Source organism: Piliocolobus tephrosceles, chromosome 5 (assembly GCF_002776525.5).
Source record: "Piliocolobus tephrosceles isolate RC106 chromosome 5, ASM277652v3, whole genome shotgun sequence".
NCBI lineage: Eukaryota > Metazoa > Chordata > Mammalia > Primates > Cercopithecidae > Piliocolobus > Piliocolobus tephrosceles.
The window spans coordinates 140,361,585-140,375,034 of NC_045438.1; the positions used below are offsets into that span (position 1 = coordinate 140,361,585).

General features: G+C 39.7%; 1 protein-coding gene across 6 annotated transcripts in view; it reads left to right on the forward strand.

Moving 5' to 3' along the window:
- ZSCAN12 (zinc finger and SCAN domain containing 12) overlaps positions 1-11,754 on the forward strand; it is a 20,441-nt gene extending 8,687 nt beyond the window's left edge. For 2 of the 6 annotated variants that reach the window (XR_003306574.1, XR_003306578.2), the window contains exons 4-6: positions 1-287; positions 7,985-8,493; positions 9,722-11,754. The exon at positions 1-287 is cut by the window's left edge and continues 1,002 nt beyond it. Coding sequence is in view for 1 of the 6 variants with exons in the window: in XM_023191561.2 (XP_023047329.2) it covers positions 1-251 (251 nt within the window). In the remaining 5 variants the exon portion in view is untranslated. Of the gene's footprint in view, positions 5,962-7,069; positions 7,322-7,984; positions 8,494-9,721 lie in introns of those variants that run through there. The other 4 variants (XR_003306575.1, XR_003306577.1, XR_003306576.1 and 1 more) reach the window with 4 other exon arrangements.
- The last annotated feature ends 1,696 nt before the right edge of the window (positions 11,755-13,450 follow it).

The window sequence follows — 13,450 nt, forward strand, 5'->3', positions numbered from 1 at the left end:
AGTGTGGGAATGCCTTCCGAGGAATCACCAGCCTCATTCAGCATCAGAGAATCCACACTGGGGAGAAGCCCTACCAATGTGATGAGTGTGGAAAAGCCTTCAGACAGAGGTCAGATCTTACTAAACACCAGAGCATCCATAATAGAGGTGGTCCCTATGTATGTAAAGAGTGTGGGAAATCATTCAGGCAGAACTCAGCTCTTACTCAACATCAGACTATCCACAAAGGAGAAAAATCTGTTTCTGTGTGATGACTACAGGGAAGTTATCTCACAGAGTTCAGGCCGGTGAGAAATACTATTTAGCTTTACAATTATTGGGGTAAAACTTCAGTCACCATTGTTACAGGGAAACCTCAGATATTTAATAAGAATTCAGTACGTGCTGCCCATTGTATTAAGTGCTGTGGAGAACAAGAAGATAACCCTAAACTCTTTTCTCAGAGAGTTTATAGCCTAGTTTGTATAGATAAGATCCACATATTTAGTTAAATAAGACTACAGGAGAGTAGAATAGATGCACAAGTTGGTGTTGAATGAAAGTAGTACTTTGTAGCTTGTAAGTGCTGTAAATTCTAAAGGACAGGTTACTTTTGCTTGGAGTGGTGAAGAAGGATTTTATTTAAAATAAGGATTTGATGGGCAGACTTAGCAGTCACAAGGGAGAAAATGGGTAAAACAAATGTAAGCCAACTTAAGAGTGCATGTGGTTTGGAAGCATCAGGGAAAAAACTAGCCAACCTGAAGTAAAAGGTTCATGCAAATTGGGCAATCAATAGCATTAAGTTGGAAACAGCTTGGGGACAGACTGTAAGAAGGCCAGAATGTGAATAATTTCATCTCATACTTTATAGCACTTTGACATTTACAGAGCACTTTTCTTATTTAATTCCTAAAATACCTTGGTAAATCAAAAGCAGTCTCCATTTTAAAAATGAGAATACTCTTGCCTGTGAAGACGGCGACACAGCTATAATCCCACACAAAGAAAAAGACCGGTAACCTAAGTGCAGGTCTCTTGACTTCTAGTCCTGGCCATTACACTAGTGATCCTCCAACTTTGCTGAACATCAAAATCACGTTTGGGGCTTGTTTAACATCCCTGAATCCCACTCACATTCTGCTTCATTAGGCCTAGGATGCGAGTTGAGAATCTTCATTTTTATAGCTCCACAGTTACTTAATACACTTTAAAATATGACAAATGTTGAGTTGAATGACAGCTGACTTCATGGCTGTCTGCAAAGTGGGGAAGCCTGAACACAGTCCTGTAAACTAAAGGCCGCTGCGGACTTTTAGCACAAGGAGATCCTTACAGAGAACATGTGCCACCAGCTCTTTGGAGTAAACTGGGAATTAGACCCCCATCATGCCAAAAACTAGGGTTTTAAGGTGGTCTTTCCATCCCTTCAGATTTAAGTATTTAAAGAAAAAGAGACAGACCTACATTCCAAGGGTCTTTTGAGTGCAAGGCCTTGTGTTGTTTGTTTATTTAGGGGAGGGCCTGGTGCTCTTCTCTGCTTTACACTTTACCTTCTTTTGTTTCCCAGATCTCTTGTTACCACTATGTTCTGAATTCCCTAATAATTGCTCTTGAGAAGTGATTTACATTTTGTTGGTTTGTATACTTCTTGAGCACATAAAAGGACCCCAAATTAGAGATACTATCCCTTGGGCTTCTGAAAAATGAATCAACCAAAAACTGGTTGACTCTAACCTTGTCTTGCTGAGTAAAAATTCTGCTTTGGATGAGAACCTGTCTTGATTGTTTTAGTGGACAACAGGCAAGCCACATAGAAGTATACATGGCTCCTGATCTGTCTTTTTATTTACAGAAATCATTCTTAATCTCTACTGAGATGGCCTGTTAGTTCCTTCCTTTTCTACCCTGCCACAGCAAACTCCACAATTTCTGGGACTAACTTCCTACTGCACCCCAACACAACTCCAGTCCTCTCTTCTCTTCACACTTCTAGCTGGTCAGTGGGTTTGAAGTGGTGAGACAGTGACAAAAGGGGAAGGGGAAAAATAAAAGAAGGGTAATCTTCATTCTTCCTTAGTAAGTCCCACTCCTAATTACCTAATTACGCAGTCCTGTGTCTTTGTCCCATCTTCACTCCTGTAATACATTCCCCATCCCCATTTTCTTAGTGCCCCGTCTCTTGCCTCTCTAGCCATAAACCCTGTACAGAATTTCATCCCTGGGTTGGAACTAGAAGCACCCGTTGGTCCTATAGCAATATTATATTTCTAGCTAGGTTGTAAATATGAACACATATTCCCATAGAAGTCATAATGGTATAAGTATTATAATTCAGGTATATTGGGTATCAGATTGGCTTCTGGGATTGGAACTTACATGACATTCTGTGTGGAAAAAACTTCTTGAGTTCATGAGAGAGAAATGCAAATGAACAGTTGAAAAACAACTTACTCATAAGTTGAGGACTGCTTAGTTAGGCTTTTTTCATAACCCCAGCATAGGAGTTGCACGCATAAGGCACTGAGGCAACTGGGATTGGAAACCTAGTTTTCTTCCTCCAGGAAACAAGGAACCCAGAGTGAGCCTGGGAGCTCTGTAGCTATAAGTATGTGAGGCCTACGCTCTACCTAAGTTTACCCTGCCTCCCATTTCTCACATAATGAGAATGCAAACTTGTAACCAAACCAAGGTTCAGCTGCTTGCGGCTCCAAAGCCAAAACTCCGGAGAGAAGAGAGTTGGTGGGAGGAAAAGCAGATTTATTTGGAGAGCCAGCAAACTGAGACGATGGTAGGCTAGTGTCCTAAAGTACCATCTTAAGTCAGTACAAATTTTAGGCTCTTTTTATGTTAAGGGCAAAGGGAAGAGGATAGAGTTGGGATGAAGAGGTAACCTCTGACCACAGACATCTGGGCGCCAGCAAGAGTCCAAGGAGGTTGGGAACTTCTTTGTCATTGGTTGGGTCACAATGCTCCTATAAATCTTTAACAAAACATAGTTATACATACTTCTTTAATCCCAGAGTTCGTTTTTAAAACTACATGATTGCTGTTTTGCATATTATCTCTGCTCTAAAATTAGCCTACATGGAGGAATGGGTAAAGGCTCCTTAAACAAAAATGGAGTTACTTATGTTAGTTCTTTTGCTGTTTCACTGTTAGAAAGTCCTCTCAGTGGAGGGGACTTTACTTAATGATGAGAACCTGTGTGAGAATGTTCTCCTTACCAAACATGCTATGCATACCCCTTATCTAATCTGATTTTATAGACTTGTTATCTAAACTGAAATTACTGTTCATAGTAACTTCAGAGCCTCTCTTTTAATCTGACTGCTCACTGGAATGCAATCCTTGTTTTAAACTTGCCTTCCATTCCTCTCAGTGCCTTTATTTGGGGGTCTTTCCAGCTCATTTTCTGCTTAATATGGTCTGTCATTGCGCACATTCCTCCATTTGCCTTTCTGCATGCGACTTAATCTTTCTTATATACCTAATATTATAAAGGGACCATAAACAAAGACTAGAACAATGGAATATGCTGATTACAGGAGGGTACAGTTCATACTTGTTTAAAAATAAATGTGGAGGCTGGGCATGGTGGCTCATGCCTATAATCCCAGCACTTTGGGAGGCCAAGGTGGGCGGATCACGAGGTCAAGAGATCGAGACCATCCTGACCAATGTGGTGAAACCCCATCTCCGCTAAAAATACAGAAATCAACTGGGCGTGGTGGCATGTGCCTGTAGTCCCAGCTACTTGGGAGGCTGAAGCAGGAGAATCGCTTGAACCCAGGAGGCAGAGGTTGCAGTGAGCCGAGATCGCGCCACTGCTCTCCTGCCTGGCGACAGAGCGAGACTCTGTCTCAAAATAAAATAAAATAAAAATAAAAATATATGTTGGGGTTTTGTTCTGGTTATTTCTCATGCTTAAATACAGTTGTAGTACCAAAAAATGGTGGAGTGACATGGAATTTCCAGGTAGGCATCAAAGGGGATTAAACTAGCTCTCCAGGATAAAGAGGAAATATAGTAGAATAAGGCTACTAATTGGAGCTAAATTGGCAATATAGGGAAATTTAAGGCCCTGAGGGGCAAATGGAGGATGTGACATGTTAGATATGGAATAGGAGTACTACATTGGGGAGTGCAGTGAACAGAGAATGCTTTGTGATGAAGTCAAGAGTACATTTTATGGATAAAATATAGATGTGGTGTGACAGTGACAAGATCTTAGGAAACCTGAAACCTCTGAAGCATTTTATGTATGTGGATTTTGAAATAACAATAACGGGGTGGGATGGAAAGGAAGAATATGAAAGTGAAGCAGGCCCAAGGTAGAAATAATGGTCATCAATTGTAACAACAGCCAGATAGAAGTATCTGGTGTAAAACTCAAATGAATCATAAAGTTTGCAAATAATATTAAGAACAAGAATAAGATTGACTGGCTTGTCTTTTCTAATTGGTTCAAGGTAAACAAGACATTAAGTGTTTAAGGCAAAAAGCATGGAGAGGTTGGGGAAGAGCCAAGTTTCTAAAGTAATGAAAAGTGAAGTGAGTTTCAACTCAGGCTGTGAATGAAAACATAACCTGACAATCAAACTGATTCCAGAGAGTGCAGTGGGAAGGGACTGCAGAGGAAAACAGAATGGGGCCCTCCTTCCAACAATACATTGTATTAAGAGGTTATCAGAGTTTGAGGTATGAGATGAAGCTAATGAGGAAGGACAGTGGGATTCAGCAGGGCTCCAAATTGAGACATCTCAACTGTATAATGAGGTTGGTTGTAGAGAGCACTAAGATACAAGAACTTAGACAAGTCTGCACTCCTGTACTCAGTACAGAAGTAGTCTCTTTTGTTAATATACACATTATTTGTCAAGTTGTTATAGTCAAAACAAAGCTGTTCTTATTGACCATCTTTTGGAATTGAGAAAAGGGTTGATTAATGACAATACTCCACACTTATTAACTGCTTACTAAGGGCCAGACATTACTAAATGCTTTACTTACAACATCTCACTTTCAGCTGGGGAAACTGAAATAGATAAGCTAAAGCTGCTCAAGGTCCCAAAGTTAGTATGTGGTGAGGCCAAGATTTGAACCCAGGCAGCCCAGTTCAAGAGAGTCCACACTTTTAACTTCTGTGATACACTTCCTCAGTTTATTTCAGTTAAACAAACCATGTGTTGCAGTGGTAATTCAATGTCTTGAGTAATTATCTGTAAAAACTTTTTATCTCTAGTCAATATTCTGAAAAATGATTCGGAAAGTCCTGGAGTCCAAACACCTCAGGTAATAGTATTATCACCCCCTCTGCATACCAAATCTGGGATGAGGTTTGGCCAGCATAAACAGCTCTACTTCTTGTTGCCTGCACAGAGAGGGTGTCACAGGAGACATTCCACTTTAAAAATGGGCTCTTTATATGAAAAGATCATCCTTCTTAGCTTAGAATCATAAATCATTCTGTATTATTCTCACAGAATAAGGAATATTTGGCTGTCTAATTTAATAACAGAAAGATTTAAAGATTTGTCCCCAAGTGTTGATAACCCATTATGGATGTATCTTTAATGTGAGTTTTTAAAAGTGATTTTATGTTAGAAGATACTTCTTGGATTTAAAAATGCACACATACACATATATGTGATATATGATATTTTTCTTTGCTTAAGACTTACCAGTTTTACAGTTCAAATGATGTCCCTCCTAACTCCACAAGGCCAGAATTTGAGCAAATGCTTGTTCAACCTAGACATAATCATTCGATAGCCTTTAATTGAATCTCTTCCCAACTTTTATCCTTTAAACCGAAAAGTTATACCACAGTCACTACAGCAGCTCATTTTATTGGAATTTCTTTGGATCCTCTCCCTCTCAAACATTGTGCGTGTATTTGGTAAGGAGTCCTCACACGTTATTTTTTACTTGTGTAGTATTTCTACATATATATATTAATGTGTAAAAAGCATGTATGAATATTTTTATGTGTTGTAATTTGTATTTTATATATATGGCCTCATGTATATAATTTGATGTTGACAGAGCCAACTATGATAAGTGTTTTAAGCTTTTCAGTTGATTAGCCCCCTAGCTTACATTATAAGACCCTCATTTAGAGCCAGCAGTTTTCCCTTGATTTCATGGACAGTTGATTCTCTTCATACACGTTAAAAACACCATTTAGGTGTCTGAAACCCATCCGTCAAGGCTCCCAGAGCTTTCATCTATCATAGTTCAAGTTGATCTCTAGGGTATATGTCTGTTTGTTCCTGCCAGTCATTTTCCTAAGCCCAGTGGCCTGCTTCTGGAAGTCCCAAGAAGGGCTCCATAGTGGAAGCCATTTGTTACTTCTGATTTATGATTAGATCATCATTACTCCTCTTCAAGCTTGGTGGGCATATCTTAGTGTTTTGATTTAGTGCCTTAGTTCTGCCTACTTCAGTAATGAATTTAGGAGTAGATGTCGCTGCATTTCATCCCTGATAAAGATTGAGGCAGTTTAGGGACTCTGCAGCTTCCTGTGGCCAAATTCCCTACTTATTCCTGAGGGTTTAAGAACCTAGATTCTAGAGACAGATTGCCATGGTTTGAATCTCAGCTTACTAGCTAAGTCACTTTGGGCAAGCGATTTAACCTCTCTTGTCCCTCAGTTTCCTCTTATGTAAAATGACAAAGATAATAATACCAACCTAATGTAGATTAAATTAGTTTACAAAGTGCTTAGAATAGTGCTTGGCACATTAGTGCTTTACAACTGCTATTTTGATTGTTGCTGTGGGCTCTCTCAAATGCATTGTCTCTAGATGCCAGTGCCCCAGGTCAAAATTTACCTTTAACCATGCTGCAAGTTTCCCAGACTGCTGCAGTCCTCCTAGCCCTGGGATAAAAGCTCCCACCCAGGTATACTTTTACTTTCCTGCCTGGAGAACTGATGAGCAGTGGCCAGCAGGGGACACTTACCGCCCAAGCTGGGAAGAGAGATTTCTTCCCTTTTGTCTCCGCCCCTGTTAGTTATCAGAGGTACCTAGCAGCCCGTGCTATATCCTCAGTTTGCCTTCGGAACTACTCTTCCCACGTTCTGCAGGTGGAAGGCCGGCCTCGCGCGTGTCAGACGCACCCCGGCCTGGGAGCATGGGCCCCTGGGCTTACCTGACTGCTCAGCTGGAACTCGCGCTCCTGAGCTGGCGCGGGGTTCGGCCGGGCAACCACAGAGAGGAGAAAGCCTCCAGAATCCTAGAGAAGCTGAATGCTGAGACAGCCGTTGACGGCGGCGGGACAAGAAAGTACCTACCTTTCTGACCTTTGTGACGGACCTTTAGGAGTGGGGTAGTCTCAGGTTCGTGCACTCTGGCCTTTCAGTGTCTCTGGTGAGGTTGGGCCTGATAGGTTGAGAGCTGCCAGGGGAAGTTAAGGGTGACTTCCAAGTTTTGAGGTATAAGGAAAACTGGCTGTTGAGAAACGGGAGTCCGTTCCCTGTTTGGTGAAAGAAAGTTGGGTTCATTTGGGGAAATGATGTGATTCATGATTTTCCCAAGATTGATGCTGAGTACAAGAAAAGACAGAATCCACCTAGCTGTTGTGTGACTTTGAGCAAATTACTTCTGTGCGCCTCAGTTTTATTCATCTGTCAGTGAGATTATAAGTGTCTACTTAAATGGCTGCATGCATGGTGCATTTTAAGTAAATATTAGCTGTTGTTATTTTTCATTTCTGATGTTCTTATCTCTGCCGTTTATATGAGATATTTTGAAGTGGGTGGCGGGGGGAGCCAAGGGAAGAGGGTCATGATCTTTAAAGTTTTATTAATAAAAACTTTTGGAGAGTAAAAGGCTAGCAGATGGGGCTAGCTAATAATTTGCAGTCACTCTTGCTTTCTTAATTTATTTACCTTCCTGACAGAGTTCCGTTTTCTTTCAGTGCCTTGTTCAGATGAGTGAGTTCTTGGCTAAAGAGGTAAACAAAATTTAGCTTCTGTTAATATTGTTATTTTATGCCCCAGGAGGAAGACCAGCTACAAGGAAGTACTTCTGAAAAATCATTCTGAACCCCAAGCTGGAGTGAATCTTCTCCTGAGCTCTCTCATTCCAGAATGGCAATCTTGTTGCAGGAAAGATCTCTAATAGTGACTGATGGTAAAGGAAGAAGGCTGTGCCTAGAACAAAGAGTCAGGCTGGCAAAGAAATCACAGGTCTTTCCTCAAACTTCAAATTGTTACTGTCTGGAGATAGCTACCTGGACTTTACAGAGCTGTCAGAGGACTTGGGAAGGTTTGCCAGCATTGGAAAAAGCCACTTGGACTTCACAGAGCTGTCAGAAGACTTAGGAAGCTTTGCCAGTAGTTCCTGAGACCAGAAATACATATTATGAAACAGGTGCTGGAACAGGTCCTGGCTCCTACTTGTGAAGCTGCAGATATAGGTAGGATTATATCATCCAGAATGTGGAGAGGAGGCAATCGATGATGCTGGAAAAGTTGAAGAGACAACTTGAATGAAGGACAAACCACAGGTGGGAAAGGTTGGGAGGATCACTTTTAGCTGGACTAGCAAAAGGCTTTGGGAATAGGATAGAAAGCAGCAAACCTGAACTTTAAGATCCACCAGATGTCTCTGGAACCATAACCCAGCATTTCCCATAAATAGCAGGTTTTAATTCTCCTGCTATTTAGGTGCATCTCTGGGACCTTCTCTTTCTATATTGGGTTTTTTGTTTGTTGGGTGTTTTAAGTTAGGGTTTACCTTCAAATTCCATTTCCCAAGTCCAATTTTATCACATTGCCTTTGGGTCTCAGGCTAAAAGATAGAACAAGATATGCTTTTGGTCAAGATAGTACCTTGGAATCAAAGGTTTCAGATCAAACCTAAGATCCTATCTTAGTTTACCTCTCAATGTTACTGCCTTTTGATATGGAAAGCTGATGAGAGAGCACCTCTGGAGAGAAAGAAGAAGAGAGCCTCACAGGGGGAGCTTTTAGAACTTTTAGTAGCATCCTCTCCCCAGAAACCTTGTCTCTACTCATCTCCTTCTCATTGTCTACCTGATTCTTTAAGTAGAAAATCTCAGCCATATTTGTAGGGGCTTGGGGTTTTGTTTTTTGATTCACTTATTTAACTTCAAAATGTTGCTTTCTTACATTTTAGACATGAATATTACCTAGAAAAGCTATTACCCCACTGTAAATTTTCCAGTTTATTGATTTCCCCACATCAGATTAGTATGTATTTTGAAATTGGTTTAGCTATTGTTTCAAGTTAACTTTGATCATATCCCATTGTTTACTGATCCACTCAACAAATATTTATTGAACATTTTGTAGGTCTATAGTAGTAGCCAAGATACTTATCAGTGAGTAGAAATAGTCCTTTTAACTGTCTTAACAAATTAAACTTTCTCTTGGTTTCATGATATTCCTTGTTTCTCAGCTTTGGATTCAAACTGATCTTCTCTTAACTTTTTTGATTACGCTTTCCTGATTTCTTTTATTGTCACATTTTGTGAAAAGTCTTCCATGCATTTCCAGTTTGTTTCTACCTAGCTGTCTCTTCTTACCCAAATTGGACCCCTCTACTCCTACCCTGCCATGTACCTTCACAAAAATGAGATACTTGTTTAGAGGCTTAGCAAAGGCATGCACTTTAGGTAAAAGTGGGTTTTATTTTTAATCACTGTACCCTATCATAAATTTCATTTCAGAAGAGACAACTGACATTTGAATTGTCTGTGCATTTTGTTTTAGATGGTGTTACTGAGAAGGAAACTAAGGACTTGACTCCAAAACAAAAAAAAAATCTGGAGATGCTGAATTTTATTGGGGGGAATGTCTGTAGAACTGCAACATCAATGCAGTAAGTGTAGTAAAAGCTTTAGTTTCTGGTGCGTCATTACTCAGCATCATGTAGTCCACGATGAAGAGAATCTCTTTGCAATCTCTGCAATCAACAAGTTTTGAAAGGCTTTTGTTTATAGTGGAACCCTCTTTTCCCCGCAGAAGAACCACTGCAGGAGAAATGCTGTCAGCGTAAGAAATATGGGAAAGTTTTCAGCCACATGGCCTTATTTGACATCAAAGGATCCACATGAGAGACTGTATAAATGTAATAACTGAGGAGGCCTTTGTTCAGCAAGGAAACCTTATACAAACTTGTGTGAAGAATGTAGGAAGACCTTCACCCAGAAGCCAGAACTGACTGTGCACCAAAGAATCTGCACCATAAACGTGATGAATGTGGAGATGCTTTCTTCAGCATTGGAGAATTCACACTAAAGGGAAACCCTGCCAGTGTGATGAGTGTGGAAAAGTCTTGGAAAAATCAGTGAGTGAATTCATATTAGAGGCTCTTATAAATGAGAGGATTGTGGAAACTTGTATAGACAGAGATCAGACCTCAACAAGGGAGTCTCCACAGTATTGAAAAGTTAATATAATTAATGTAAGTGGGCAAGTTGTATGGAGAATGCGTAGTCTAAATTGCTCATTTTAACCAGTAAAAACATTAAATGAGTTTCTTAGATCAAGAAAAGGAAATGTTAGAAGTTAGTTTTCCCTTCCAGAGAGATCTATATGTGTAAGCAACCAGGACTTTTGAAATAAGTTGCATCTCTGGATTTGTGATCTGTCTCCTAGATGATTATCTCTGTTTGGGGGGACAGGTATTTTTTCTTCATGCCTGCTCTAGTCTCATATGTTTAATTCTTTCAGCAAGTATACACAGTAGTATTATCGTCTACTGTTTGTTGTAAATATATATATATATATTATTTTCTTTATGGGCTGAGTAGGCTTGTACAGGTACCCTAGGACACAAAAATCACATATATCATGTTTCATAAATGTAGTGAAAGGAACTATATTATGAAATTGCTGGGCATTTCTATAAATTTGGGACTACCTTTTTATTCTCCAACACAAGACCATGTAGGTGTCCCTTCAGAGAGTGTAGTTTTCCAGCTTTGGCTTCTTTATTTTCTTTCTTTCTTTATTTTTTTGAGATGGAGTCTTGCTCTTGTTGCCCAGGCTGGAGTGCAATGGCATGATCTCAGCTCACTGCAACCTCCGCCTCCCTGATTCAAGCAATTCTCCTGCCTCAGTCTCCCAAGTAGCTGGGTTTACAAGTGCTTGCCACCATGCCCAGCTAATTTTTGTGTTTTTAGTAGAGACGGGGTTTCGCCATGTTGGCCAGGCTGGTCTCGAACTCCTGACCTTGTGATCTGCCCACCTTGGTCTCCCAAAGTGCCGGGATTACAGGCATGAGCCACTGTGCCCGGCTGTTTTTTTAAGATAGAAAAATATACTTCACATATAGCCTATTGACAGATAATGACTGATATTTTTTCTTATAGATAACACATAATAAACTTTGTGAAAACTAATATGTTAAGTAACTTGCTTATTCTTTTCAGTTCTAAAACCTATAGGAAAGAATCTTTAGAAGCTGTCAACAAGTTGATAATGTAGCCCAAACTCTACCCATAATAGGTGAGGCTTATGTATTTTATAGTAGGACACTAAATATAGGAAACATGTATTTAAAAACTTTATTTAGTGATTATCTCAGAATGCTAGGTTTCTCTCTGCTGTACATCCCTATATTTGTTGCATAGGTATTATTAATACATTCATTATTTTTAAAGATGGACTGCATTCTGTAAAAGACTTTTCCAGTATCTGCAAATCATACAGTTGTTTTAAACTCTATTACTATTATATAAAATGATTTCTTAATATTGAACCAACCTTGTATTCCTAGAATAAACCTCACTTAGCCATGATGTGTTATTTTCTTAATGTATTAATGGGTTTACTTGTTAATATTTTACTTAGTACATTTTCTTCAATATTCATATGAAATTGGTCCATAATTTTTATATTATATTTTTGAGGTTTACATTTCACTCTTTTACTTGCATCATAAAAATAACTTAAGTCTGTGTTCATTTTTAATGCTCTAGAACAATTTACGAAGCATTGGAACTAGCTAGTCTTTGAAGGATAGATTCTGATGTGAAACTCTGGGTCATATGCTTTTTTTGTGGGATAATTTCATGGTAACTTCCTCTATTCTATGAAAATTATCCATTCAGCCTTTCTATTTATAATGGGTTCCATTTTGGTAATCTTTATTTGCCTTGGAAATTATCCATTTCATCAAGACTTTCAAATTTATTTGCCTAGAATATGCAATGTAACCTAATGACTTTTAAAACAAATTGTATTTATTTTATTTTTTTAGAGACAGGGTCTTGCTCTTTTACCTAGGCTGGAGTGCAGTGGTGCAATCATAGCACACTGCAGCCTTGAACTCCTGGCCTCAAGGAATCCTTCACCTCAGTCTTCCAAGTAGCTGGGACTATAGGCACACACCACCACACCCAGCTAATTTTTTTGTTTTTGTAGAAACAGGGTCTCTGTTGTTCACGCTGGTCCTAAACTCCTGGCCTCAAGCGATTCTCCTGCCTTAGACTTCCAAAGTACTGCGATTACAGGCATGAGCTACCATATCTGGCTTCCTTATGACTTTTTAAACAGCTTTATGGAAGGAAATTGATATGTAGTAAACTGCATAAGTGTGCAGCTTGATAAGTTCTAACATGTTTACACCTGTGAAACAGTCACCACCATCAATATGTCAACCAAAAAAACTTCCTCATATCTCATGATAATTCCTCCCACCTTTACCTGCACTCTTCCCCCTCCCTGCCCAGGCAACCTCTGTTCTGCCTTCTATTGCTAATTTAGTTTGCATTTTCTGGAATTTTATATAAATGGACTCATACAGAATGTTCTGTTTCAGGGGGATCTTGCTTCTTTTATTCAGCATAATGATTTCAACACTCATCCATGTTTTTGGATGTATAAATAATTCTTTTTCTTGGGAGGGGGTCTTGCTTCTTTTATTCAGCATAATAATTTCAACCTTCATCCATGTTGTTGGATATATAAATAATTCTTGGTTTTTTTTTTTTTTTTTGAGGCGGAGTCTCGCTCTGTTGCCAGGCTGGAGTGCAGTGGCATAACCTTGGCTCACTGCAACCTCTGCCTCCCGGGTTCGAGTGATTCTCCTGCCTCAGCCTCCCAAGTAGCTGAGACTACAGGCGTGCACCACCACATCCAGTTAATTTTTGTATTTGTAGTAGAGACGGGGTTTCACTATGTTGGCCAGGATGGTCTCGATCTCTTGACCTCGTGATCTGCCCACCTCGGCCTCCCAAAGTGCTGTGATTACAGGCGTGGGCCACCACACCCAGCTTGCTTTTGCAATAATTTTATCAGCTAAGTACCAGGTCTCTTGCCAGGTATTTGCACTACAGGAGTGTGAAATATTTACAGTTTATTGGCTTGTATTTCCTACATTGGACCTTTTATTTTCTTTTATCATGGGCTCCGAATTCATCTATTCTTAGAAGCTTTTGCATTCACCCTTAATCTAATGTATATATCTTATTCAGTTGAGTTATTTGGTCAACT